Here is a 27,625-nt window from a genome sequence, read left to right as displayed (position 1 = left end):
TGTCTGAGGTTCGAGGTCACAATTCTCTGTGCATATAAATATTTTCCACTCTTTTGCTCAAACTCTTTCCTTGGGCCTGAGATTCCAGGTTGGCTTCTGCAGCAGAGGATGAGTTCAGGGGGTGCCTCCAATTCCTCTCCTTGTTGTTTAGAAAATAGAAATACCTGCTTTTTACGAGTGCTATATTAATACAGACCAGTTAGATTAGAGTGTGCTCTGACCTGGCTGCATTGTGAGCTTGAGCCTGTTGGTTTTTTATGCCCAAGCGAAAACAAGCTGTTTCCCTTGAGCATTCAAGGCGATTGTGCTCACGGGTCAGACGTTGGTTGCTCAGTAGGAACGCATTCGTGGTGTGTCCCATCAGCGTACGAGGTAGAGATGTTCCTTACAATGTCTATGAGCATAGAAGCTCAGTTAGTTCAGATAAGTAGATATTTCCTCAGCAGAATTTTATATTATCAAATAATAATATTAATAAATGGATTAAAAAACAAATAGAAAACCTGCGCAGAACCCACTCGAACTCTGGCGCTTTGTTTCTTCTCCTCCCATTTCCTTTAACATCAGACTTTCTTTTTCTTTCATTACAGCTGCTAAATAGATTATTCATGAGGTCTCTCACCAATACTCAAGCATCACTCTCATTGTTGCCAGAACCTCATTGGTGTCACACAGATTTTAAGCCCGTGCCCATATCTGATTATCTGTGGAAACAACCTTTCAATGGGGCTTTTTATCGAGTAATTTTGCTAGTGAGCTTTGAAGGACTAATTTCAGTTTCATGACAATAGCAATAAGGTCAAGTTGTATTTCTGTGCTGCTTTTCACATAACCAGGCATTCCAGAGCACTGAAACCCTTGCCATGAGAAGCGGGGCGCGCACAGGACAGCACGGCTGTCGTCGGGGACCGACCGCATCCTGCGTACGGCTCTCCCAGAGACACTAGTGAGTTGGCGAGGAGGCTCAGTAGAGCACGAGGTTGTTCCTAACCAACAACATATTCTCTGTTTATGTTGTGTTGCATTCAGAATAAGACTGAGAGGAGCACTGAGGCTGATAAACAGTACGATATGCAGTGAGGGTAAGCTAGAATGTTCTTCAGTGATTATAGGGCTGTCAGCAATGCGATAACCAGAAATTCAGGAAGCTTAATCAGTGCTGAAGAAGCAGTGTGAGTAGATGGACTTGTCTGCAGATGCTTCGGCTCTAGTCAGAACTAAACCTCAGCTGCTGAATGTGCTTAAAATCCCAGGAATATACATGACCTGTGGAGATCTGCCAGCACATCTGTGTGTTGTAGTGACGCCTCCTTGATCTCTGGAAGCTCTTTCACAGCAGACTCTTCACTCTAGAGGTGCAATGCCTGGGGTTCTGCGCAGGTGATGGGAAGGGCAGCCATGGAGCTGTGCTCTTCCAGCTCCTGAGCAAGAGGTACAGGAGCCACTCTGATCTTCTCTAACAGCCCTGGCTGTTCATAGACACTGTGTAAAAGCAATTGGTCTGAGTATTTGGTTGTGGTGACAAACCTGCCTTTCATACTTGTGCCTCCTCAGTGCCTCTGCTCACACAGATGCCACAGGTCACCTGTTCTATCAGAGCTGTCCTGAGCTGAAATTGTCATTTTGTGCCACTCGCCAGTCCCTGAGAGCTAGCTTTAGGAACTAAAAAGGCAGAAGCAAAAGATGGCCTGTGCTGCATGAGCTCTCTTGAAATATGAGGTCAATCAGATGTGGGCTCAACATCAGAGTAAATTCAAATTTAATCAGAACTGACCTGATTGTCCCCTAGAAGAAACTAAATTAACAGTGTTCAGTAGTGAGGTACCTTTATTCTTTGCTTCTGTTCATGGGTCGTGCTCCAATAAACCTAGTTTTGCTTTTCAACTCAGTTGGAATTCCTGTTTCTTAAGTGCAAAAGAGGCTAATCATAGAGTAGAAAATAATTTGACTTGCTAATACTAGGAGAGAAAACATTTACAGCGACCACAAGTATTTTGAGGATTACGGGGTGCATCGTCCTTATGAAAGCGTGTTTCTGGCAACGTGTTTTGGTAAGGAGGGCTGCGCTTCTGGGCAGAGGAAACGTTTGTGAGCCGTGGCAGGCAGGTCTCTGTGTTTCTCAAAAGCTGGAGCAGAAAAATGTTGGCAGGGGAATCAAACTCCTCTTCTTTAGTGAAATCTGCCACCAGGTTTCCTAGCCATGAACTCAGGAAAATATTTATTAGGCACAAAAAGCCCAGAGAAGATGTCTCTCGCACAGAAGGTGCATTCTGAGCAGGGAGAAGAGGTGTTCTGTGCGGCCCTTCAGCCCAGCCTTGCTTTTTGAGCTATTCTTCCCCGACGGTTTCTGCTTGGCAGGCAGAGCTGCCTTCCGTGCAGCAGGGAAAACTGTGAGTTTTGCTGGGTGCTGTTGCCCCCGATGACATCAGAGGTCAGTCATTAACATGCGCTGTGGGAGTCCCTCGCGCTCCGGCGCGGCCCACAATGAGGCGGTTGTTGGACTTGTTATCATAGTGGAAACTACTGTGCAATGAAAGCACAGTCATGCTGCCTCATGTTTAATTGAGAGATGGCAAATCTGTTCCCAAAATACTTCAGCTACTTGTATTGTATGACAAATGTGTTTTTCTTTTCCCCTTCATCTGTTTCCCTCCCCCCGGCTTTTCCTTTTTGGATGAAAAAAAGCTTCATTTTTGTTATATATGAATGTTGTGGCTTAGCGGTTGACTCCTCTTGGAAAAATCCCCCAACACTGTTACCCTCTGAGCCTATAGTTTTCATTCTGAAGCTTCCGATCTCTAATGTATTTCAGGCTCCCTGGAACCTGCTGGGTTTATTTTCCCTTCTTTTTTTAGTTTAGCATGTTCAGAACCGGTCCTTAACTTGCATCTCAAGGTTATTGCGTGTCCATTCTGATGCTGGGCATCGTAACAGGAGTGTCCTTGTAGGACGTGGTCAGCAGAGATGCCTTTAGACCTCCAGAGGGTGAGACAGGGGACATAGAGAATTGTCAAAAAATTGTAGAATCACAGGATAGTTTTGAAGGGACCTCAAAACCCATCCAGATCCAAGCCCCTGCCATGGGCAGGGACACCTCCCACTAGATCAGGTTAACATTAAATTAATAAACCAGGCTATCTCTGTATCAATTTTGTTCCAATCGGGTAGAATTTCCAGAATCAGACAGGGAAGCTCAGCTGATTTTTGGGTTGGTGCTTGTCATCTCCTTTGAGGGCAGTTTATCCACCCAGCTCAGTCACTTGCACCGTTCCCTCTATCAAATGGGATTTCAGTGCACCTCCTTTAGAAGTTCTGCTCTGAGGCTTCCCTGTTAGAATAATACTTGAGTGGATAAGTGAGCACTGTCTGCATTTTTGGAGATGCTCCCCCTGCGCCACACGAGACCTTTTGTTCAGTGTTGAGAAAGCTGGGAGTAATAAATGTCCCTTTTTTCTCCATGAGCTACAGAATTGCAAGGAAATAATAATCCAAGCTGAGTTTCAGTTAGTGACTGAAATTGTGTGCAACAAAGCTGATGCAGTCACTAATGGGAATACTTGCATTTTTGTTAATTTAATATTAACTTATGATTAATAACTACGGCTGCAGCCAGCTTTCAGTAAATGCAATTTCATGTGAACCAATTTTGCTGTACACAATGAATCTGGATATTCTTATCGACTGGTATTTGGGGATATTACTTTAATATTTTACCAAACTCTTGGCTACAACTACGGTTTTCTTGCTAGCTAAACCCGCCTGTATTTGGAAGCAACATCGGTTTGGTGTGAGGCATGTGAATATCCGCTCATCGCATTCAATTCAAATAGGAGACCCGAATATGCTAACGAGCACTCCAATTAATGTGGCAAAAACTTTGAAGATACATGGTAATTACAATACTTTTTTGTTTCCGAGTAGCTTTCAGGGAAGATGTCTGAAACTTTCTTCTTAATCTCCAATCATTAGAGTGGAAATGCTCTTTGTTAGATAGATGAAAGTGCCTTTAATGGTCTTTGTGCACTGGGAAGCTGGAACTAAATATACATGCGTATATAAAGAGTGTGTGTGTGTATATATATGGAATTATTTTCAGATATAGGGAAATATGCAATATAGGAGCATGATCCAGGTAATTGTTTAAATGGCTTAAGGTGCCTGGATAACTGTTCACTTAAGTATAGTGCCTGATGGAATACTCTGCTTTGTAAATTGTGAAAACGGCCTTGTTTAGGACTATCTGCAGAGGTAAATGCATCACAAAGATTAAGTCTGTTGTCTGCGCTGGAGTTCCTCTGGAAAATTCCTGTCTGGATTTAGCACGCACTTGGACGATGCTGGAATCCTCTGGCCAGTTCTGATACAGGTAGTTCAAAAAAGTTGTTGAAAACCCCCAGATGGCTCAGTTGGAGCCTTTAGAGGACTGGAAACCACGTTTCAGTGAGAGATATTCTATCCTATGTAGCTCATTCAAGAGGTTAAGAGGTGACATCCTCAAAAATTGAAAAGGGAGAGATGTTGAATGCAGAAGGTGAAAAGGAGGCAGACGCTTGCCAGGGAGAGAGGAGACAAAGGGGCTTATAATTCCCATTAGTGCTTGCTGCGGGCTCTGTGTGGGGGTCGTACAAAGCCTTTTCCCTGCACAGTGATCGCTTTTCCCTGTGCAGGAGTGGGGCAGTGCACCAAGGCTTGTTGCCCATCACTGGAAAACCTTAAATTAGGGGTTTTCAGCCCAAAAGCTGTGTGCCATCTTTTGATCTAGGAGATGGAATTAGTTCAGAGGAGTCCTGTGCTCTGAGTAATGCAGGAGGTCATATGGAATTAGCACAAACCCGCTTTTCTGTCCTTAAAATTTATCAGTGCTCTATCTGGTTGCAGCCCCATTGGTTTCTTTATGATCCATCCCTGCGTCTCCCTGTTGGATCCAGTGCAGCAGAGCAGCTTGGCTCAGGGAATCCCAGGGTCTTATGGTCCGAATGCAGATGCTGCAGTGGATAAGAGAAACCAGTGATGCGGGTTTTGGGTTTCAGTTGTCGCTCCTTTCCTATCCTCCAGCCTAATTTGATTCCCAGTGTTTTGTAGGCACTGAGCTGTAATTCTAGTGAAGATGTTAAGGGTGGAAGAGTTGAACTGGTGCTTCTAGCTGGATGCAGTTATCAGCTCTGGCTGGTTACGTTAACTCCTACTTAAAATTTTGCCTTTATTCTGTGCACATCCTACTCAAATATTCTGATGTGTTTGGGTTTTTTTTTTTCTTATCCCTTATTGCAACTGAAGAAGTTGAGGCATAGGAAAAGCAGCAGCAGTTCTGGTGATGCTTTTGGGAAAAGAGCACAGAAATCCTTATTTTAAATAAGGTAAAAAGCAATAGTGACTTGCCTCTGAAATTCATATATCTTCAATAGTATGAAAAGAAGCATTTTAGGCCTCTGCTTTTAAGTGCTTGGGTTTCTCTTTAAAGAATAATGTTCTAATACTGCCTGGGTTGATTTGTTTCTGTCTGGTTTTGGAGATGTTGGCTGGAACAGCAGAAAGTGTACAGCTTTTCCTCACTTTCTCTTTGAAGTTGTAGCACTATTGCAAACCAGACCTTCATCCCGCAGAATTCAGTGAAATGATTCCTGCACTGTGGTTGAGCGTCTACCTTAAAGCGCTCACTGCTTAAGTGTGTAGAGCACATTAGTTTTAAAGCAGCATTGTAAACGAGCGATGCTTTTTGAGGATGTGTTGCTGGGATGCGCCTGGAAGGTCCCATCAGCCACGGCTTCTGTTGGACAACTCATTGACCCTAAGAAACCCAAATACTGGGCAAACAGTTCTTGCCCGACTTAAGCTGGATTTTACCTTAATTTCTCTCTCATCTCCTTTACTGAGCCAGTTAAAACCATAAACAGTTGCAAGGAGCTTTGAACACCTCTTCTGTGTTTTCTCCCCTCTTTCTGCTGTTGAAAGACAACTGCTGCATTGACCCTGATCCAGTATAACGAGGCAGACCCACAATGAGCTTCCACCCCATCCTTCACTAGTGCTGAATATCGTGCCGCCGGTAGGAACGTTCTTACCCCAGTCCTACCTGGGAGGCGAGGATTAGCTTTCTTCCTGCCACTACTTCTGTCCTTAAAGCATGCGAACTAGGCTTTGTGAAACTTTATCCCGAGAAGAGATTAACTAATGTTCACGTGAGTATTTCAGTGTGTTTTGTTCTGCTGTTTCCCCTTTTAGGTGACAGCGAGATTGTAAATAATATGTACGAGACCGACCCTGATCTCCTTGCTGGCGAAAGCGCAGAGGAGGAAACAGAGGACAGTATTATGTCCCCCATTCCTGTCGGACCTCCATCACCCTTTCCCACCAGTGAGGACTTCACTCCCAAGGAGGGCTCACCTTATGAAGCTCCCGTCTACATTCCTGATGACATTCCAATCCCACCAGATTTTGAACTCAGAGAATCTTCGATTCCAGGGGCAGGGCTAGGGATTTGGGCCAAAAAGAAGATTGAAGTTGGGGAAAGATTTGGACCCTATATGACAGTACAAAGAAGCACATTAAAGGAAACAAACTTTGGATGGGAGGTAAGCGTGCTGGACGCGATAACCACATTCATTTGTCTTCTGTGCAAACTGTTGATGAAGCTAGATTGAGTCCTGCCTGGCCTGGGGACAGAAGGAGGGACTTTGCTAATGCTGTATTTCCCTGCATTATTTTGCATCCCCGATTACGTGCGGTATTTAAAAAGCAGCAGAAATCCTTTTTAAGAGAGCTTGTTGGGTTTACAAACACTGCTCTGGCACCATTTTAGAAGGTTGGTTTTAAATTGTGTTGGGTCACTTCTTAAAGTGCTTGTCATTTTCAAATGGTGTTCAGAACTTGTCACAATGGAAGAAATCTGATGAGTCGCATCATGTTTTGTAGTCGGGTGTGTTACCTTTGACTCCCAGTCCATGTTAGCGGTGCAGGTGCTATTAACTGGTCATAGAGAAATAGCATGTACCCATTAACACCCCAGGTGTTCTCGAGTTCTCGTTCTGCAGCAAAGATAAAGAAATGTGAAAGTCATTTTTCCCTAAGAGCTAAACAAAACCCAGTCTTTGAGAGAAAAACCACCCCTATCCCAGAACTCATGTCTTTCTCCTTGCTTTTCTGGGATTGCCCCAGGAATCATCTTAGTCTTTTCTTCTCCTGTGTTCTTGATTGGAAAATATCCATCCCCCTAAGAATTGCCATAACTTCTAGTAGATTCTGTGAACAGTGAAGTGTAGCCTAGGGTTTATGCCCCATGTCCACAGCCCTATCCTAATGCATCTCGTGTCCATTATCTAGCATATTGTTGCTTCTGTTGCAGTCCCTTGTCCCCCCAACACTCCAGGACCCCTGCTGCACGTCGGATCTGCTGTCTTTTTGGTTTCAAGGCAGAGCTTCCCCTGGGGCAGCTGGTTCCGAGAGGTTTGGCTGGCGGGGACTCATGTGGTGTTTGCTAGGCCAGCCTTGCCCCTCAAAATATGTGGAAGTTGAATTTTGCCTCCCTTTTGTCCTGGGTGAAGCAGTAAATTGGCCTGTTTTATCCTTCGGACGTTATCTGATGTGAAGCTGTGGTTTAAAAAACTACTGGAGTTCAGTGGTGGGAAGCAGCTAAGAGAGAAACTGGTCTGAGTTACCCAGTGCCACAGACACAGGAGCCCTGTTTTCTTAGAAAATGAGGTCACAAAGGCCAAGCTTAAGCATTAACATTTAAAATTGTGTCTGATTATATTTACACTCTTGATTGTGAAGTCTGAAAAACTGGATTCTGTGAAACTCAAAGAAGTACTCGTATGTCCAGATGGTTTTGTTTACTTTTTAATGTGTCCACAGTGTAGGAAAAAACAAAACCACTCACTGTAAACCTAAAACTCAGTCATGTTTTGTTGTTCTGCGGTAGGAAGTGTCTGAAGAGCCAAAAATCAGTCTGGCTGAATGAGTCGAGAGTTTCCTCTTCTCTCTCTCCTAATGCAGGGAAAGAAGGGAAATTCGGCTGCGAGTTCTGCTTCCCTCTCCCCCTGGCCAAGGCGTTCCTCAGCAGCTTGTCTTTGTGATAGCTACTTGTCTTGTGAATAGATAGCTACTTGTCTTGTGAATAGCATTAAAGAATATTCAATTAGCCTTATGGTATTAGCTTCAAAACACGGTTCTAGGGGGAAACCCCATCCTTTTTAATATTCTGGAAGTCCACGTGTTCCAGGGAAGCTGTAGGTGCAAGGCAGCTTGAGATACCTTGTGTCCTGGTCACACTGAGGTCTCTCTGAAATGGAGCACAGATTTCCTCTAGGAATATGCAATATTGGTTATTTGTAGGCTGCATTGTGGAAGTGGCTCCTATGGAGAGGGGAATTATCTTTTTCTGAAACCAGTACGTATAGGTGGCAGTTGGGTGTGTGGGTTTTTAAGACAAAGTTTCTTCTGGAACACAGAGCCATCCTCCTTGGCTGCTGGAAGTCAGACCAAATCTGAGTAATGCAGATCTTTTCTTCTATGACCTTAGCAAAACTTTTGTCCTCGTGTTTGATATTTCTGATAAAAGTTTGTATTTACGTTCGCTTTTGTAAGAACCATTCCCTGTGTCCGTTCTGCACCGAGTGCCAGGCCTGATACAAGCTGTGATTATTAACCTTGGTCTGCGTTGACTTTGCGATACTCTTTATTTTCATAGTGTAATTGAACAAATGTTCTCTCTCTGTGGTCCTCCGTATGTTGCAGCGGCGTCTTTTGTTCTCTGCTTTGGCAGGTACGTTTCACACCTGAAAGGAAGGACTATTTGTCCTCCATCAGAGGTCCTCAAACACTGTCTCCAACCCACCCTTGACACTATCTCTCTTGCACGTCAGATACCTTGGGAAGTTTTGCAACTCCCATTATGTTTGAAGAAAGTTCTGAAATATGGGGTTTGTCACTTATTTTGCTCGGTAATAACACACACAAATACCTTCACGTTGCTAAATGGGAATCTTGTAATAAATACTCTGTTGGTATCAGAGCTGTTTCCTTTGGGTCTAAGGCTGGAAAAGCCGTAAAGAGATACTCTAGGCAGCTTTACGTGATGACAGTTGTGCTAGAAAATTGTGACTTGGGCCAGGTTTTCATCTGCTGTGAATAAAATGAAGCAGACAATTGGCAGCAAGAAAAAAAACGGAGACGAGGAGGAGTGTTTTGCTCCCCAACAAGTTGTTGGCTGGACGAGAGCCTCTGTTTGTTGTTTCTTACAAAACTGATGCATCTAATGGACCAGGTTTTGGAGCCTGATGCAGTTTGATATTATTTTTGACAATAATTCCTCCGTAACTTCTCCTTTTGACCTGCAGTGACTTGAAGGGTGAGGGCTGTTGTAATGCTTCTCACCTATTGCTGGCTGAGTGAGATATTGCTGTTCTACTTGAAATGCCGATTCTATTAGTTAGATTAGTATTTTCACTTCAGCAAAGTTATCTATTCTTTACACCTAACCTCCTTCTCTATTCATGCTTCCCAGTTCATTTCCTATCGTTTATACTCTTGAAAAATGCTACTTTCGTGGCAAATCCTGAAAACCTAATTTTTTCTTGTTTGTTTTTAGTAGTCACTTGTTTCTTAATTTAAATAGTTTATGCCTTTTACACAAAACCAGGGACACCTCCCACTGGATCAGGGGCTCCAAGCCCCATCCAAGCTGGCCTTGAACCCCTCCAGGGATGGGGCAGCCACTTCTGCTCTGGCCAACGTGCGCAAGGGCCTCCCCACACTCACAGGAAAACATTTTTCCCTAAGATCTCATCTCCATCTCCCCTCTTTCAGCTCAAAACTGTTTCTCCTCATCATGACCCTGCACTCCCTGATCAAGAGCCCCTCTCCAGCTTTCCTGGAGCTCCTTTCCATACTGGAAGCTGCTCTAAGGTCTTCCTGGACCCTTCTCCTCTCCAGGCTGAACAATCCCAACTCTTCCAGCCTGCCCTCAAATGGGAGGTGCTCCAGCCCTCGGATCATCTTTGTGGCCTCCTCTGGCCTCGCTCCAACAGCTCCATATCCTCCCTGTGCTGAATGCTGTGTCCTTGCTATAACTTGAAATAAAGAGATGTAGTTTTTTATTCTCATAGATGTGTTTCCTTTTAGCCAGCCAGGAGGGACTGGGTTAGGACTGGGTGGATCCATGCCCTACTTTATCTGCAGCAGGTCTTCACTACCTAGTTTCTGTATGTTTTTCATCCAACATTTGCTTTGTGGAATATGTTTTTTTAAAATATTCTTTAAATTAAACCCCACCCCATATTCAAGGGCTTTTTTACCACGGGATGGCAGCGAGTGATTCATGCTCATTTCACAAAAATAAATGAGATGTGTTGCTGTTCCGGCCCCCGCCCCTCACGGAGATGATTCAGCCAGGGCTTGGATAGGATGGTGTGCCATGTTTTCCCTCAGTGCCTCATTCCCTGACACTGCTGCACTGATTGTGTTTATCTACCTTATTTTCCTTAAAAGACGCCACCCAGACTAAAAGCCTGGTGATTATTTAGTGTGACGTGATTGCCTTTCTGCTCTGCTCTCCTGATCCTATTACTTCCTTGCCTGCTGACACAGAACACACCATTCCACGTACCCTGAATAAATCAGTGTGGTTTCCCTCTGTTGCCTCTGGGACCTAGAAAAAAAATCATTGCGTAAGGATTTTGATCACTTTATTGAGTAAATGATGATATTTATCATAGCACTGTTTATTTTACTAATTGAGAGAAGAATGGGAATCACATCCTGGGGGGGAATTTAGCAACTAGATTCTAGGGAACTGGGAAGAAATTAGATGTGCATTTGGCTTGGTTTGCTTCAGAGGGCAAATTCCACCAATAAAATATAGTTATTAGTTCCTTTGATTTTATTTATATTTAAATAGAGATGAGTTGCTGAAACACAAGAGACTTCCTTTATACCAAAGCGTAGAGGCAGGTAGCTTCATTACATATGAAAAACAAGTGCTTTCCTTTAATACTTCAGGATGAAGATAGAGGCTGTCCCGTGACAGACAAATAACAGTGGAAAAAATAAGAGCCGGCAGCTAAGGATGCAGCGAGCATTCTTGGCATCACATCCGTGCCAGTGGAAAACTCTGCTGCTTTCTGAACAGGCTTTATAGTGTCCCTGATTCAGAGCGGTTCACCCTCCCTCTTCCCACTAAATAGAATATTTAAATTTTGGTGTGAGGGTCTTTTTTTCTTTTTATTTTGTTTGTCTTTTTAGAAATACTCATAAATGCCAAGGAAAACTTACTTCAGCTCGGCCTTTCTTGCTGAGAGGAGAATTATATTGTATTTCCTTGGGTCTTAAAAACATTCGAAGAGGAGTGAGGCACTGAAAATTCTTCTAACTCTGATGGTTTTGTTCTACTTCCCAGTTAAAACAGCGTGCAGCCCAGATTTCCTCATCTCACTCTAAAGCTGATGCAGTTCCTTAAAGCTGGTCTGTCCTGTTTCTTAACAAAAGATGCGAAATGACGTAGGAGTCTTTCAAATAAGCAAAGAACTCCCAAGCCCTGCTGGCACTCATCTCTCACTGACATTCTCTCAGACTGGAAGGATGTGATGACATCTCCTTGTAGTTTTCCTTCATGTGTTTTCTGATTCATTCATTGTCTCCGGTCTCTGCCTTTCCCTCTGGCTCGAGGATAACGCGACTGCGACAGCCTCCGTCACTCCGGGAGAAAGATCTCATGAAGCACTGTGCAAACCCACATCTAACGCTCTTGCAGGGAAGGAGCAGCCGTGGAAGTGCTGAAGCTTGGTGTGCTCGGCCATCCTCTGGCTGGAACGTTACCTACGCATTCCCCGTGAGAGGTTACTTTGTGATTTCTCCAAGTTTTATTTGGCTTTAATAGTTCTGGAAAAGGAACTATCTATGAGTTTGTAAGGTAAAGAGAACATTGGAGCATGCTGGGAGTTCCCAGATAAGCCCTTGGCCACTAAGAGGCATCTGCAGTAGAATGTACATCTATGTGCATTACAAAACTGCAAACAAACTCTTGTTTTAGACTGAAACCTGGCACTTAGGTGAAAAAAAAAATCTCAAGGGGGAAAAAGAACTCACTGAACTCTAAATATTCTAAATACCATGCGATTTTGGGCCAATAAAGTTGCTCAGCTTTGTACGTGCTGGAGACCATCCCCTTTCCAGAGAATGGCTGTGGTGGGAACATCAATACTTTGGTTTTCTCCGCAGTATATGGCCTGCGTTCTGCTGTTAGGAGACCATCGTGAGGTAGGGGAAGAGTCAGCTCCCAGGTCTTGTCAATTGTGAGAGCATTTCCCATGCCCAGCATTAAAACCTGCCCGCAGGCACGTGCTGCTGCCTTCTGGTTCAGATAAAGAGGCAAAAAGTACAAAGCAGGGAGGGATGCGGGGGACCTGCTTACTCTATCAAAAGCAAAACCCCATAACTAAATCTATTGAGGGGGCTTCATTTATTAATTTCAATCCCAGATAAAAATGAAAAATGCACCTTATAACATCCAAGTGAAAGGACTGAGATTTGTACCATTTTTTGATGTTTCACTAAATCCTTCAGTGTCAGGGTTAAAAGAGTAAGTCTCTTTTTTGGCCCAAGAATGCCGAGATATCTTGCTCTATCTTAGGCACTTCTCTAAAACATGGGTATATAAGGAATTAAGAAAAAAAAAAGAAGAGACAGGGGAAGGGAATGACTAAGAATACCTCCTGATATTTCTCCTTTATTTCCATAAGGGGTAATAACTCATGAGCAATCCGGCAGAGGGCACTTTCTTTAAATAGAACGTTCTGATTCACAAGCAGAAAAAGAAAATAAATATTTTCTTTTCGTCTTTGAGAGACATCCATGAATACCAGCTTCTGAAATAGTATTTTATCATCCATGCTTAAAAAAAAAAAAAGGAAAAGAAAAAAAAGGAGGAAAAGAAAATCCCACAAATAGCTCAGTGGTGACCACGGGATTTGAAAAATAGCTCTTTTCGTTGTCAAAAGCCTTGCAGAATACAGGGAACTGCTTCTTTCTCTGGAATGTTAACCTTCATAGAAGTCCAACCTCTATTTTGTTTGTTCCCAGAAAAGCTCGGCTGATGGAGCATGGGAACACAGTAGGCTTTTGTAAAGGAAATGATCAATAAGTTAGAGTTAAACATAAATATACACAGGACTGTCAGGGAGGCATCGCGCTGTGAGCTCTTTCAGCTGCAATTTCAGAATCAGAGAATGACAGAACGGTTTGGGTTGGACGGGACCTTAAAGCCCATCTAGTTCCAGCCCTGCCATGGGCTGGGAACCTCCCACTGGATCAGGGGCTCCAAGCCCAAGGTTGTTACTCAACTTGGAGTCAAGGCTTAAATACTTAGTGCTGAGTTTAGACTCCAAAGGTCTGTGACATCAGCAAACCCTTCCGTGAACCTCATTTTTGTTCCTGGTTAATCATGAAGTCTGAAGGGTTTGAATTAGATATCTTTACCTCAATCTGAACCGTAGAAAGTGACAACGGTGAATTTTCCAGGGTGAAACGTTACATTAATTGCTTTCAGAGAAAGGGGAAATCATATTCTCTGCGTAGTTTGGCATCCTCCTCCTCCTCTTGCAGCAAACATGGAGCAGCACCGCAGATTTGGAAAACTGCAAGTGTGGCAGCTCTTACTTCGTGGGATTTAGCACTTCACCCATTTTGGCACTTTGGTTGCTGCCTATTGCGCTCTAGAACTGCAAGGGACTTAGGTCATTGTATCTAGAGGGGAAAGTGAAAAGCTGGGTCTATCACACTTTCTGCAGTAGTGGGACATTGATGGGTCTTTGTTTTTCACTTGGTAACATCTTTAATTATTTATCCTTTCCTCTTTGTGTGTATTTCATCCCAGCAAAGTCCTGGGACCCATACAAAATGAGACAGTCCTGATCCTGAAAGGTCCTAACTTTGGGAAATTTGGCCTGTTTATCCAAGGAATGTGTGAAGCTCAATTTGAGTCACGTTAATGGAAGAAGCGTGTCTGCAGGAGGGGGGCCAGTGGCAGGCAAGGTGGTGAGTTGGACAGTTGGAGTGGAAGCAGTCTTTCCGTGGGGAAATTGTATTACTAATCGTGCACTTGGCTTCTCAAGGCGTGACTCAGCCCCGCTGCTTTGCAAAGCGTTGGTGTGAAATATCCACCTTGACTCGTTTGTGCATCTCTTTTTCATTTCCCGGTTCTCTCTGCCCTCTGAAAGCAAACAGATGATAGGATGGTCAGCAACCCAGGCTTCAGTGGGAGCTGGTAGCGTCCTCAGGCTCCAGGTTGGTGACGGTGTGCTCTGACCATTTAATGTGTTTGCACTGATCGGAGACGTGCAGGTTCAAGTGGGTTGTGTAAATAAGGGAGAGGCATCTCTCTCGGAAGGCAAGTCAGTCTGTGTACACATCGGGACTAGAGCGCAGTTCGTCAGAACTTGCCATCCCTTACTCTCTTAGCCCCAGAAATGCATAAAATGTGCTCTAAAAAAACTGAAGTCCTTTTCACTAGCGAGTATCCTCACCCAGGTGTCCTGCTTGTGCGTGTTCTTCAGCGGGGCTGATTTTGGCTGCTCCTGGCAATGTGTTGCTGGTGAATTAACTCTCCAGCGTGCCCTGGAAGGAGGGTGATGCCCTAGAACGATGCAGCAGTTGAGAAGCCCTCATCTTTAGGAATCATCTTTCTGTTTAATGCATCCCGTCTGCTCGCCGGTATCGAACTGCCGCGTGCAGCCCACTTGCGTCTGTGTTTGGTTTGAGACCCTTTGCTCAGCACGCAGGAGTGGGTATTTTCTTCCGTTTGATCTGATTAGCGAGCAGCATGTTTCTTCCCTTTCGGATAATGCCCGGGCGAGCCGTTGCTTTAATTGTACATCTTATTGTGTCATCCCTGTTCAATCATGTTCAGAAATACCTACATTTCACCCTTGTCCCCCACCTCCCTTTTCCCATTTAGATCTCACCGAAGTCCATTCTACCTTATCAGCACAGTAATTTCATGAGCAGAGCTAGGATTTCTGCCGTTTAGGCCCCGGCCATTGTCTGTCGCAGCTGCAGTCAAGATAAACCCTCACCCAGAACAAAGTTGGAATGACCTTTTACAAGCAGAATCTGCCTTGTTTCCCTCCAGACTAATTTATCAGCCTTCATTTCAGCCTAGTCTCTCAGCAGAGGCCTGAAAGAACATTACAGAGAGCATGAATGAACAGGGGGATTAAGATGCTTGGCTAGTCCCTCTTTTTCATCAGACACCTTCTGGATTTACTGGGATGTAAGCTGTAAATGACCGTAAGTGGTGAACTGCCTTAAACTTGGAGTGAAGGAAGGGGCGGGGTGGAAGGGGGAGATCACCAACGCCAAATGTTTGGGGAAGAGAAGCGATGTGGGGAACTGGATAAACCTCCTGTCTCCAAGTCAGAAAGGGGTAGGGCTGAGCAGTAAGCGAGTCCCCCCACCTCTGCTGGCCGTTAGACGCAGGCTCTGTGTTTTGGAAGGCCAGCCTGTCCCTGGGAGATGCCAGGAGGGGGTATGGGCTGTGTGGATCTTTGCCTCGTCATGAGATGGGCTCCAGCTTTCTCAGACCTGTTAACGAGGGGCTCTTGCAAATTTAAATCCTATTTATTGATTTAAGGGAAATATTAACAACTGGATTCCGTATGTATGTCCTAAAAGTACTTTATGTGCAGCAGACCAGCAAAACTTTTACAGGGAGCATGATTTGAATGCTGTGAGAGCCGAAATCTCTTTAAGGTGAACTTGACAAGTGCCCAAGAGCCTGATATGAAATAGCAGATCCACTCTTAGCAGACGACAGCCACAGTGCAAAGGACTTGCTGTAAGGAGGTGAATAAATATTTGTCTCTTGAAGGAGGAGAGAGCTGTCAGCTATGGTTTGGGTGAATATCTTGTCTGTACGTCAGCAGCTGTTGTTAGCTTAGTGGAATTGGATAATTCCACCCCTAATGGCATAGGACATTGCTGTTCCAGAAATAAGTCGGATCTGTCTAGTCACGGAGCGAATTCAGGATGGTTTAGGAGATTCTTTAGAGACCACTTTGGTAGAAGATCTAATCTAGTGCAACTCAAACATTCAGTAGAGGAGGAAAAGGTGCAAGTTAGAGAGAGGGAAGGGCAGAGGAAACCTTTATATTTTCTTATTTTGTGACTGTCCTCTTTAGGCTGCCAGGAATATAAACTTAACTGATACACGATATTCCATAAGGTGCTCCGTAAGTCTGCATTTACTTTCCGATATTGATGTGTGCAGCTCATGCCTCCCAACACGTTATTTCTAAAAAAGATTCTATTTATTGAGAGTTAAACCTATGCAAATTCAGTCTGGTTGGTGTTGCTGGTAAGCTGGGAGTATTTTCCTGCTTTTCAGAGTTGCTTGGTTTTATAAAGAGTTTGTGCGCGTGACATAGATCAGTAAATGCATGTGTAAATTTATTGCTTGCTATAAACTGTAATTGGCAGGAGTAGGAATAGAGCAAATTCAGAATGTGAATGATAAAATACTGATACTGTATCCTTTAATTTATTACCTGTATTATCCACAATCTACGTTTTCCACTCCGTTCTCTCTCCTTTATGAGTTGTGTTTTCACTAGACTGGCATTTTCCTACTCTGATGAATTAACTGTCAATTGAAGTTAGTGAGATAAATCAAAACAAATGGACAGGCTGCTCCGTATTGACTTTCTCACTGCCTGATGCTGAAAGCCGCTTTCTGTGCACCGTGCTGCTATTATGCTCACTTGGGTCTAAACAAACGTATAAAAAAGAAGGAGTTGGGGGTGGTAGGTGTTTAACAGCCACCAATTGCATTTTCACTGTCTTTGTTTTACCTGGAATCTTGTCAACAATGAGATCTGGGCCATTTACCTGGAAAGAAGACTCTTGGCGTTGTGTCAGCGAGTGCAATGTTAAACGGCTGTCAGGAGCCATGCACTGATGTTTGTGTCTTTTAAAATATCATCTTCGTCTGCACTAGACAGGAGGTTTTGGAATAACCACAACAGTTTAAGTGAAAAGGAGGACACTTTTATCAATGTGGGCTCTGACAGAACCATAACCGAGGTCTCCAGTCTGACCCAGGCGAGTTGTTCACGTTTGCTCTGGGAATCCTCTGTATGTCGTTGTATGGACATTGGGCAGGGGCTTCGAGATGTTGAAATCTTGGCTTTTATCCTAAGATAGCAGAACTGTTTCTAGCCCAGTTTATTCTATTTGTGCAAGCAGATGAGTGAAGATCAGGCACCCAGTAACTGCGATCATCAGCATCCCTGATCAGACAACTTGGTAAAATAGATAGGAAATAGGGGCCTGTGTAAGACTCTTGCAGGCATAGTAACACAGGGTAGAGAACACGTGGTCAAATGGGTACAGGCATTCATTTTAACGTCATCGAAGTTAGAACTGGATGATAGAAAAGCGATTGGTTGCTTATAAACCATGAGAATAGAAAATCCATCTGCGTGTCTGAAGCAGAGCTGCTGCTGGGCTGGGGATCGAATACCAGCCATACCTCTGGCTGACCTCCGGTACCGCGCACGGTTTCGGGAATAAGAACAAGCATATGCCTGTCAAACAGCGAAGGGGGAAATTCTTTTGTTATTTGTTTACTTGTATCTTAAACTTCTCGCCTGAATACTTGGCTTTGAAACACATTCTAGATCAAGCAGATTATTTTTGTGTGCCTATCACCTGGTGGTGTGTTATGTCTCCCTGCGTAACCAGCACCACGTTTAGCAAACGCGTTTAACGCTTTCTCACCTGGAAGAGATCTTTGAAAGTTTAATTCAAGAAGAAAAAGGTTAAAGAAATGTGTGTGTGGAGGAATGGATGGTGGAAAGGGGTAAAGCCTCTCAGCAGTAGGTTAATTGGAGAGTGGAATACCAGTGTAGATGGGAGCACATAGTTTCCTTGGACAATGTGCTAAAGAACTGGGAGCTGGGAAGGACCAGCTGGGATTGTTAGTGAATTAGCTGAAGTCAGAAGCTGCTGAATGGAGCAAAGACGTAAAGGGGAAATGAAGGTTAGGGTATAATTCAGTCTAAATTAGGTGGGCCATTCACAATGCATAAAAGGGCTCTGAGCTTCCTTTCTTGGGGAAAATGGGTAGGAAAGCTCACTTTTATTTGGATGAGTGTTGAGTGGTTGATTTTAAGAATGTGCATACCTAGAGCCTACTTTTTGGAAGTGCATTATCCCACATGAGTTTGGAGGAAGCATTGAAAATGCCATGAGCCTGAAAGACAACGCATTGAGTAGGACAGACTCACAGCCCTTATGCTGCAAAAGCAGGTCATTTCACTCTTACAAACTGAAACAAACGCTCTTCCTTTATTCTGTCTCTGCTTTCTTGTTATTAATGATGAAAACTCTGCATCCGAATATCAGATTCCTGGGTGCTTGAAATTCACTCTGGCTTCAGCCCATCTCTACTTGGTTTTGGAGAGATTTATTATAGCATTTGTGTAATTTTATTAATTTCTAAGTTTTGTTTTTAAACGGGTGGACTACCAAAAGTGGTGCGGCAGACAGCGAATGCTCTTGGACAGTGTAGGCACTCAACAAATGTTGCCTATTTCGTATTAAATGGGTAAAACCCATTCCTTAACTGAGGGTATCTCAGAGCAGCCTGCTGAAATAACCTTCTCCTGGTCAGGGCTGCCCCTGCGTCAGTGGACCACGAGTGTGAATCAGGTCCACAATCACGTGAGTTGCTTCTGACGCCTTCAGTTAATCCATGTATTGAACAGTAGCTTTGGCGTGGGGGTAAATACAAACAACCCACCAAAAAATTGGTGCAGAGTGCACAAGGCGTACATGATGACAAGGAAAATTAAAGGAAGTTTGTGGTCGCAGATTTTTTTTTCTTTTTTGTGTTAAAAACAAACCTTTCAATGATACTGATCTGTGGTGCGGTGCTTTCGAATGGGATGGGGTTGTGACATTAGTTTTCTATGTAGATCTTCAAACTCATTTGTCTGCAGTTTGCTCAGTGAGAGAAATGCCTCATTTGTTTGATGAAAATTATGTACCAATTTTCAGCTTGGTAGATATTTCAGAGCCCCTCAGAGATCAGCGTTGCTCTGATCCGTGTTGCCTGTAGAAGCCTCTGCTGAAGCGATGTGGTCTTGGTGGTTGTGTTGAGAACACCGGGTTACGGACCCTTCAGCTCCACAGACAGATAACACAATGTTTCATGTTGATACCTGGGTGACACATTAATGAAATGTTTTGGCTTGGAAGGGACCTTAAAGATCATGCAGTTCCAGCCCCTCGATGTGTGTGTGAACCTACCTGTGGGGAGATCGTGTTGGGTCACTCATCAGATAAAGCCTGTCTGGTTGTTGGCATTCCAGCTCTATCAGACACAAAGTGCTTAAAAAGGAATACTTGACTTGGCTGATTTTATCAGAGTGTGATGCCAGAAGTGCTGTGGCTGGAGGTAGAACTTCCCCCCCATGCCATGCCTGACACAGCCTGGACTCGTTCCTGTGTTCACTCCAGAGGCTTATGTCAAGCTCAGTCAATCTGAATGAGATTCAGAACTGGAATGGCAATAAGTGTTCAATCAAAGTATTTGATAAATCGCTTAAACAATCTCACAGATTGCGAATTCTGTAAATGCAAGTTCTGCTCTTATTCAAAACTAGTGAATGTGACAAGATGGAGAGACAGCAAAGTCAAAACAGAAGGAGAAAAACTCAGATTCTTTGATGAGATTAAAATGCCAGCAATTTCAGTGGCGTGCAGGTAGGACTGTGCTGCTCGTGGAGCTCTTGAACCAGTCCTTGAGCCTTTACATGGAGAATGCACAGATGGGATAAAGAAGAAAAGGCTGATTTGATGATTGCAGCATAATTTTACCTTTACTTTGGGGTATGTGTGTTTTCCTTAATATCCTGAATGGCGTAATTTAAACAGTCAGGAAAGTTTTCTTTCGTATTAAATGGAACAACAAGTGACTGTAAAAGTCGGAGAAATGAAATCTCAACAAACCCCAGATCGTTTTGAATGCAAAACAATTTTCCTTCTATTACTCGGACTGTAGCGTGAGCTTCCACGGGGGAATTTATTCTGGTGTCTCCACATAAAGGTGGAAACAAAATGTTGAAACAGACTCTTTGACTCAACTTTAAGCTGGTTTGTTACCCCCTGCATCCATGAATATGCCTAACAACGTATTTCATGATGATGTTTTTTTGCTAAAATTTTTATTATCTCAAAGAAATATGGAAGAAATCAGGTTTTTTAGTGGCTTCTAGAGTGAAATCCTGTGTTTTACAAAAACTACCCAAATCCAAATGATTTAAATAAACTACTGAAGATCTGCATTCTAGACCAGCAGCTACTGAAATGCCTTATTCTAGTAAACAAAAACAATCTTGAAACTACACTAAACTCCACTTCACTGATGTAGATATAATTGTTAAAAAAAACCCAACCAAAACCCCTTGCCTTCTAACCAATTTATTTGCCCTTAAAAAGAAGGTAATTTTTAAGATTTGCTAGCAGCCATTATTCTTTGCCCCATAAAATACGTATGTTTGGCACATTGATCACGTATTAGTTAATGGAAATGAGCAGCTGTAAGGATTCACATAAAACTCCGCGGTGTATATGCAAGGTGGAATTACTTTAAACTCTCGATTTGCTTGCATGATGCCAGTGCCTTTATTTTCTGGTATGTCTGTGGCTCTGTCTCGCAGATTTGGAGAGGTTAAGCTCTGTGTGTGCGTGCAAGCGTGTGTGTGCGTGCGTCTGTTGTTTCTTTCTTCTTGAAATGCTTCACCACAGTAGGCAAAATGGATGAAACACAGAAAAAGAGAGACAATAAATAGTTTCCTAACCTGGGCTGGATAATAGAGAAAGTTCGTTAGATTTATTAATCCTCATTTTCCTTTGGACTGTCAGGCTTAGAGTGACAGTAAAAAAGCTTGTGACGACTTTGGCTAATTTGCACTCCATTCACTTTCTCATGAAAACCCATCAGGATGACTGAAGAACTGCTCTGCAATTGACCTTATTCAATGGCAGAGTGATATACTGGGAAACAGGCCAGTTTTTACAATGCCGAAAAGAGCAAATTGGACGGAATCTTTGTTCCTCTCTTTTTTTCTCTTTCCTTTTTATGCCAGTCTTGCTCTAGTTAAGCTCTCTCATTTGTTCCAGCAGTAGCTCTAGGGCTCAGGTCACCCTCTGGGGCTGCCATTGCAGGTGATCGCGGGGCTGCTTGTCTCGGAGGCAGAGAGGAGAGAGAGAAAGGGGAGCGCCCGAGGACTCTGCCACGGAGAGAAAGTCTGAGGCTCAGCCAGATGTTCAGGGGCAGGAGGCTGGTTTTCTCATCGCACGCAGAAATCGCTGGTGCTCAAGCAGGTTGCGTGCATCCAGCAGCCAGGAGAGGTGAGGGATGCCCACACGCGAGGTTTTCCTCCCTCTTTGGGTGAGGCATTAAAGCTGGTGGTGGTCTCGGCAGAGGCGAGGGAGGAGATCCTGTACTCATCTGGGAAACTTTTCTGCATTCCTTTTACATCCGTGCCAGCAAACCCAGGATCTTTGCTTTCCCCCACGTGAAGGGAAAATGAGAAGCAGAGTGGCCAGCAGGCTGGTGGTGCGAGCTCCCACGTAGGCACAACTGTCCCCTCAGAGGAACACTTAATGCTTTATGCAAAGGAGAACAGCCCTGAATGAGAGCCTGACTCAGATTAGCACATGAACAGTCGCTAGTCTGGCAGATACCGAATTTATCTGGGGTAGTGGAGAAAGGCAAAACGATTTGAATTTGAGTCTGAGAACAGGGTTGTCACTATTCTGCAGGGATTCTTTCTGACTGAAAGTACTGATACCACAACGTTGTTTCCAGATCTTAGCATGAGTGGTTTCAGTAAAGATTTCGGACTAGTAAGATATTGTTATTGATGTTTTTAATATAATAGTTCCAGCCATCATGGAGATGCTGTCTGTCTTCCCTGCTGTACAACACGTGCTGTGCTTCACTCCCAAAGCAGCAGGTTCTCACTTCCAGTGTTCTTGATGCACTGCTTGTTTGATGAAGCCCTTCTGAGGGAGCCAACTGAACATCACATCGGTCGTGTGAAGCTTTTGGGTGGCTTGTGAGGACTTCGGTGACCTTTCCAGTTCTCTTTAAGCCGGCAGGCTTGATATTTCTTTGTAGAGGGCAGGATGCAATAAGGCAGATGTTACAGTTACCGGTTTGAATGAGTTTTTTTCCAATCTAATACAACTAAAGAAAACCTGGTGAGTGTACAGTTTGGGCTTCATTAAACTTGAACCACCCAGTGAGGCTCGAGAAATGTGTTCTTCTCCCACAACTCCACCAACTGATGAAGCACGTTGTAGGCCTGGGCTTCTTATAGAAACAGCCATATGTTCAGCCAACCAAAACCATCTCTGACTTTTCAAAGTGTAAACATTGCTCTTTTCTTACCAGCATCAGGACTTCTGATTTATTCACATCCTACTTAAATAATAGCCTGTGGAAAGCTCTTTGCTCTCCAGAGCAAGAGTAGAGAGCTCTTCTCTCTCCAATCCAAGCTGTCCCTAAAATCCAGAAAGCCTCAATCAGAATGTTCTTTTTAAGGACAGTCACATGTGTTATAGGCCCCTGCAGGAAAGGTTAAATCCCTCCGTGTTTTCAGGGTTTGAAAGTAAAACAGCAGGGTGGAGGCAGGGGTATGTGTGAGAGAACAGAGGAGGCAACAAAGCTTTTCCTACATGTTTTTTGGGGTAAGTGTTCACACGAAGGAAAGGGTTGTATTGACACAACGAGTCTTGACGTGCAGGGTAAAGCTGGAGAGAGGTGTGATCCTCTCCAAAACGCCCCCCTGTCACTCTTGGGTCTCTCTCCTGATCTAAGCGATCATTCCAGCTCTGCCAGATCACTCCTGGGAGATGGCCCGGAGCGGAGCGACTTCCGCTGCTTGCTGTTTCCACATGCGGCACAGAGTCACTGGCATCGTGCTAGTCTTCTCTCTGTCATCTCCTTGCCCTCCTCCTTCTGGTGCCCTCAGGTCCTCCAATTTCCCCTTCTCTCTCTATCAAATTCTGCCCATGTCCGCACCCTCATTAATCAATGTCAAGTCACAGAGTGTACAACAAGGGCTGTATTCTTCAACTGCCCCCTCAGCCCTCATACATCCCATTGTTCCAAAAAACTGATTCAGATGGCAAGAAAACAGCCGATGCAGCACATAAAAGAGATGAGACAGAAATGAAAAGAATCAAGGAGTGGAAAAAAAAAAAAGAGGAGGCATTTTTTTCCCCTGAAACACTCGAATAAATACTCAGCAATGATAATTTAAATTATTCATACATTTATGAAAACATCCATTGAAAAGTGAAGTGTATGATGCTCTTTGTCTACTTTACTTGTCTCTTGTTTGTGATTAACCTTTACTGTAACTTGGGCTGGCAGTGCCACGATCACAAAGACCAGATTTTTCCTTCCATGGGAAAAAAATGTTTCATCGTATCCAAATGAAAAATTAAGTGGAGATATTTAGTGCTGATGTGGCAATTTGTTGCAGAGCATTCAAGATGCAGTATTATCCATGTCTGTGGTCCAAACACTGCCTACTAAAAGAATGAAAAAATGGACAAAGCCAGCTTTTAGCCGCGTGTGCCCTTACAGCGCAGTTTGACATATATTCTACTTAGTGCCACGAGGTCCTTCAGGAGCCAAAGCGCTCGACACTGCGTGGGGTAGGGGATTTGCTGCACTCAAATAGGAGAATCTGGGTATTTATGACCAAAACCACAGTCTCAAAAAATGGAAATCAAGGAAAAAGGAACTTTACAATTAATTACAGCTCCTAAGATGTGCTAACTGTGTAAGTCTTGTTCATAGAGCTGCATCAATTTCACTGCCAGGACCCTGAGGGTCTGTGAAGTCCATCCGACTCTTTTCCCTTTCAGACAGGCTTTCTTGCTCAAACTTTGTGGTCCCTGCAATACTTTAGAAAACCTTGTTTTGTGGCAAGATGAGGAGTCGAATATTAAATGCCAGCAGTGATAAACAGTCTAATAATCAGGAGTGACAATAATAACTTGAGGGGTTTTGAAAACTCGGAGCCATTGGGCTTGTGTTCTTTTGCTGCATCTCTGCAACTCTTGCTTTTTGCAGACCCCGAGAGAAGCAGTCGGAGCAAAGCTTCTCCTGTGACATTTGTGTCTTGCTTGTGATTCATCATATTTCTATCCAACTTCCAAACCAGCGAGGTCTGGATAATGTCATATAATTTATAGATAATCATCCAAACATTTTTATTCTCAAGGGAATGTATTTAGTCCTGCAAATATGCCTCTCTGCCTTTCCAGAACTGGTTGATTACGTGGGAGGGGGAGCCATTGTCTCGCAGTCAAAGCCAGGGGATTTTAGCAAAGATCCAGTTACTCTTGTGTTGACTCTGCCGTTGACTCTGTGGCTGACCTTGGACATGTCCCTTATCCTCTGAATGCTTCGCTTCCTTCTGTAAATGGATAGAACGGGTTTGAATGCGCGCAGAAAAGTGTGTCTGGAACTTAGGGAAGGGAGGTTTCCCTCAGAACGGGCACTGTTGGGTGTTGGCGATGGAAGCCAACAGCTCTCCTTGGCCGCGGGGTTTGTTACACACCATTAGTGTGGCACTCGGCTCAGGAATTCTCTCCATTTTCTTTCATGCCATTTGCAGATGCTTTCACATTTTGTCTTCTAGTTGTTTAGTTTTCTACCTAGCAGTTGCTTTCCAAAGTGACTCCAAGTCCTTCTCTGCACCTATCTTGTCTGGGATTGACTGGGTTTGTATTTCAAGACTGCCTCTGGGTTTGTCTGTTGCCGAGGTGAAGTGCGCACCCTTGTTTCAACAGAAAACATTTTTAGTAAGTCCACCAATAGATAAATCTACTGAAAGAGGCTGTCAGCCATAGGATCCAGTATTTATATAGAAAGTGTGGTGGAAAACTGTGTATTAAAAGAGGAAAGGAGCTGGAGCAAAAGACCTAAATCAAACTGCTGGCAATAGGCTGTCTTGGTGTGTATTTCTTGCTAGTCTGTGATTCCTTTTCCTTGGAAGTTATCCAGAACTCCCTGGCTCAGTGATCTGGGATACTTTTCAATGTGCTGGATATAGGGAGCAGCGGGCAAACTTCAAACGGGTCTGAGATTTTGTGGGGTATGGAGCAGCATCCAAAATATCGGTTCCTTTTCTCCGCCGATTTGCATAAATCCTCCTTCACCGCTTCCAAGCCTTCCTGTACTTCCCGGGCAAGGAACAGGCGTCAGATCCGTCCCTCCCATTCACACAGCAAATGGAATTGCCTCTGGTATCCCTCAGCGTGAGCAGAGCCCACTTGTCCTGCAGCAGGACGCTTTGCCCCTCAGCTCTTCTCTCCCTTTCGTTAACGAGAGGGGAAAGACATCGCCATGCGTAAAGAGCAGATTTTATTGCAGCTGTGGGAAGGGTAATATCGTGCAAAAACACCCCCAAGCATCTCAATTTTGAGTTTTGGATGAAGGTGGCTTAATTGGGTCTGGTCTAAGCATAAAGTTGTCCTATTGCTTGGTCTTCAGTGCCTGTAGTTGATAATTTTTTTTTCTGCTATGCCTTTCTAGGCTGAGAGATTGAAGATATTTTCTTTAATTTCTCACGTTAGCGTGACTTGGCAATAATTCCTGTCTAACTGTTTCCCCCCGTGTCTCCTCCAGGTCAGGGCTCTGTCCTCGGGTGCTGGTCCCCTCGGTGGACGCGGGGTGGCTGGCTCGGCCCCCCCGGCAGCCCCAGCAGCCTTTGCCCATAGAAGGTGCGGAGATGCCTTGTGCGGCGCTCCCTCCTCCCGCCCAGCCACCACTACTGGGCTCTGGGAAGGTAGCCAAATGCCACTGAGGACACTGGAGCAATAAATCATCCTCCTTCCAACATCTGCAGGCCCCAAAGGCTAGCCCCTTGCAGATGATGATCTCGCCTCCCACCCCCTGCTTTTTATCCTGTCCCTCTCTGACAAAACACCTATTGTCACAGCCTGAGTGAAGAAGAGTCCTTTTTCCTTCACAAAGGCCCTCTGAAGCCAAGTTGTGAGCTGCCAGCGAAGATGCCTATGTCTCGGCGGGGAGTCTATATCTCACTCTTTTTCTCTGTAGTTCATACTTTTTCTCTCTCACGGGGGTCACCCAAAGCCTTTCACTCGGGCTTCATATTCACATAAAGACATCAAGAAAAAGAAAAACCACACCAGAAAGAATTATTAGGCATGGCTGTCAAATGCTTTATGGGGGGGGTTGTGTGTAGGGGGAAAGAACAGTAACTCTTTATGTGCTGGCATTGTTACAGGAGCTCGTGTACCACTGCTTGGACGCGGGTTGCGGGAAGATGTTCTGTGCCGGAAGAATTAGAGATGTGGTAAACTAAAAGGTTGTGCTTCAGAAAAAGGATGTTTTTTTGTTCATTTCTAGTTATCTCAGCAGACTTTTCTAGGCTGTAAGTGGCTTTTTCCTCATCTCGCTTCCTCTGAGAACTTTTCTTATTTGAAGAAGTCGTGATGGCCTGCTCTCTGCAGAGTAGCTTTAAGGATTAAATAGATCAAACCATCCCCGGTCTGTTTTCCCATGTGAAAGGAGTTTAAAAATCCAAACACCATCCCCACCAACCTCTGCCCAAAGTATCAATATTTCCTCATTGAATGGGCAAAGCTGCACTATAGCGCAGAGGATGAGAGGATGGAAGAGCAGAGCCTCCTTGCCCCTCATCCTCCCTCACCAGTGGGTGCACTTTGTGTTTGCTCAGAGCACAAACACACTGACGTGCGGGTTTGGGACTTAGAAACTCCCCATTCGTGGCAGGTTAGCGCTGAACAGCACTCCTGAATCTGCTCCCCATCTCTCTCCACCATGCTCGTAGGGAACTTCGGAGAGCTGTGAACTGAAGGCTTCGCAAACAAATCGCCTGCCCGAGGTTCATCCAGATGCCACGTAGCCCTGTATGTTTTTAACCCTTTGAAGCTGTGCTCCTTTTCTTTGCTTCCTGAGAAGCAGGCGAGCTGGGCCAGGCACTGCTTTAAGAAGACCCCGCTGCCTCGGAGAGGAAGATAAATTAAAACCTTCGTTTAATCCTTTGGAAGACTGAGACTGCAAACTTAACAGTCGGGTAACCTATTAACATTTACAGAGCGAGGCATCAAAACAGCAGAAAAGTGCACATGTATAAAGTTTAAAGCATCCTTATAAAAAGCCGGAAACCTAACACTGCATTCCTACAAATTATTCCCTTAGCAAACATTTTTATTTCCAATTAGTAAAAGAAAAATTGCTAATTTGCTGCAGTTGGACAGGCCTGACGTCTCAATCTGCAAAGTGTCAGTGCTGTGAAAGGAAATGTTTCACACTGTGCTGGAGAGAGAGAGCAGCTCTAAAGAGGGTCAGGGCATTGGGCCCAGAAACCAGATTGACTGGCCATAGTGCTAAATTACTCACACAAGACACACATTGTGTGCCGTGCCAGCTACAGAGTGCTCACTTTCTCATTCTTTCCCTTTTTTAGTTGGTGCTTGGGGGGGAGGCGAGGGGACGGTGGGTTACGGCAGGAGGGGGCACGGAGGGGAAAGGGAGGAGGCTGCGTGCAGCACGATGAGG

The 27,625-nt window shown here is 44.3% G+C and overlaps 1 protein-coding gene across 6 annotated transcripts in view; it reads left to right on the top strand.

The window, feature by feature from the left end:
* Positions 1–27,625, top strand: part of PRDM16 (PR/SET domain 16) — a 291,081-nt gene that overhangs the window by 113,343 nt on the left and 150,113 nt on the right. For all 6 annotated transcript variants that reach the window (XM_069874602.1, XM_069874600.1, XM_069874604.1 and 3 more), the window contains one exon: positions 6,223–6,572. In XM_069874602.1, coding sequence (XP_069730703.1) covers positions 6,246–6,572 — 327 coding nt within the window. In that variant the 5' untranslated portion in view covers positions 6,223–6,245. The remainder of the gene's footprint in view (positions 1–6,222; positions 6,573–27,625) is intronic.

The sequence above is a fragment of the Phaenicophaeus curvirostris genome, chromosome 22 (assembly GCF_032191515.1).
Source record: "Phaenicophaeus curvirostris isolate KB17595 chromosome 22, BPBGC_Pcur_1.0, whole genome shotgun sequence".
Lineage (NCBI taxonomy): Eukaryota > Metazoa > Chordata > Aves > Cuculiformes > Cuculidae > Phaenicophaeus > Phaenicophaeus curvirostris.
This window is presented reverse-complemented; position numbering and strand designations above follow the sequence as displayed.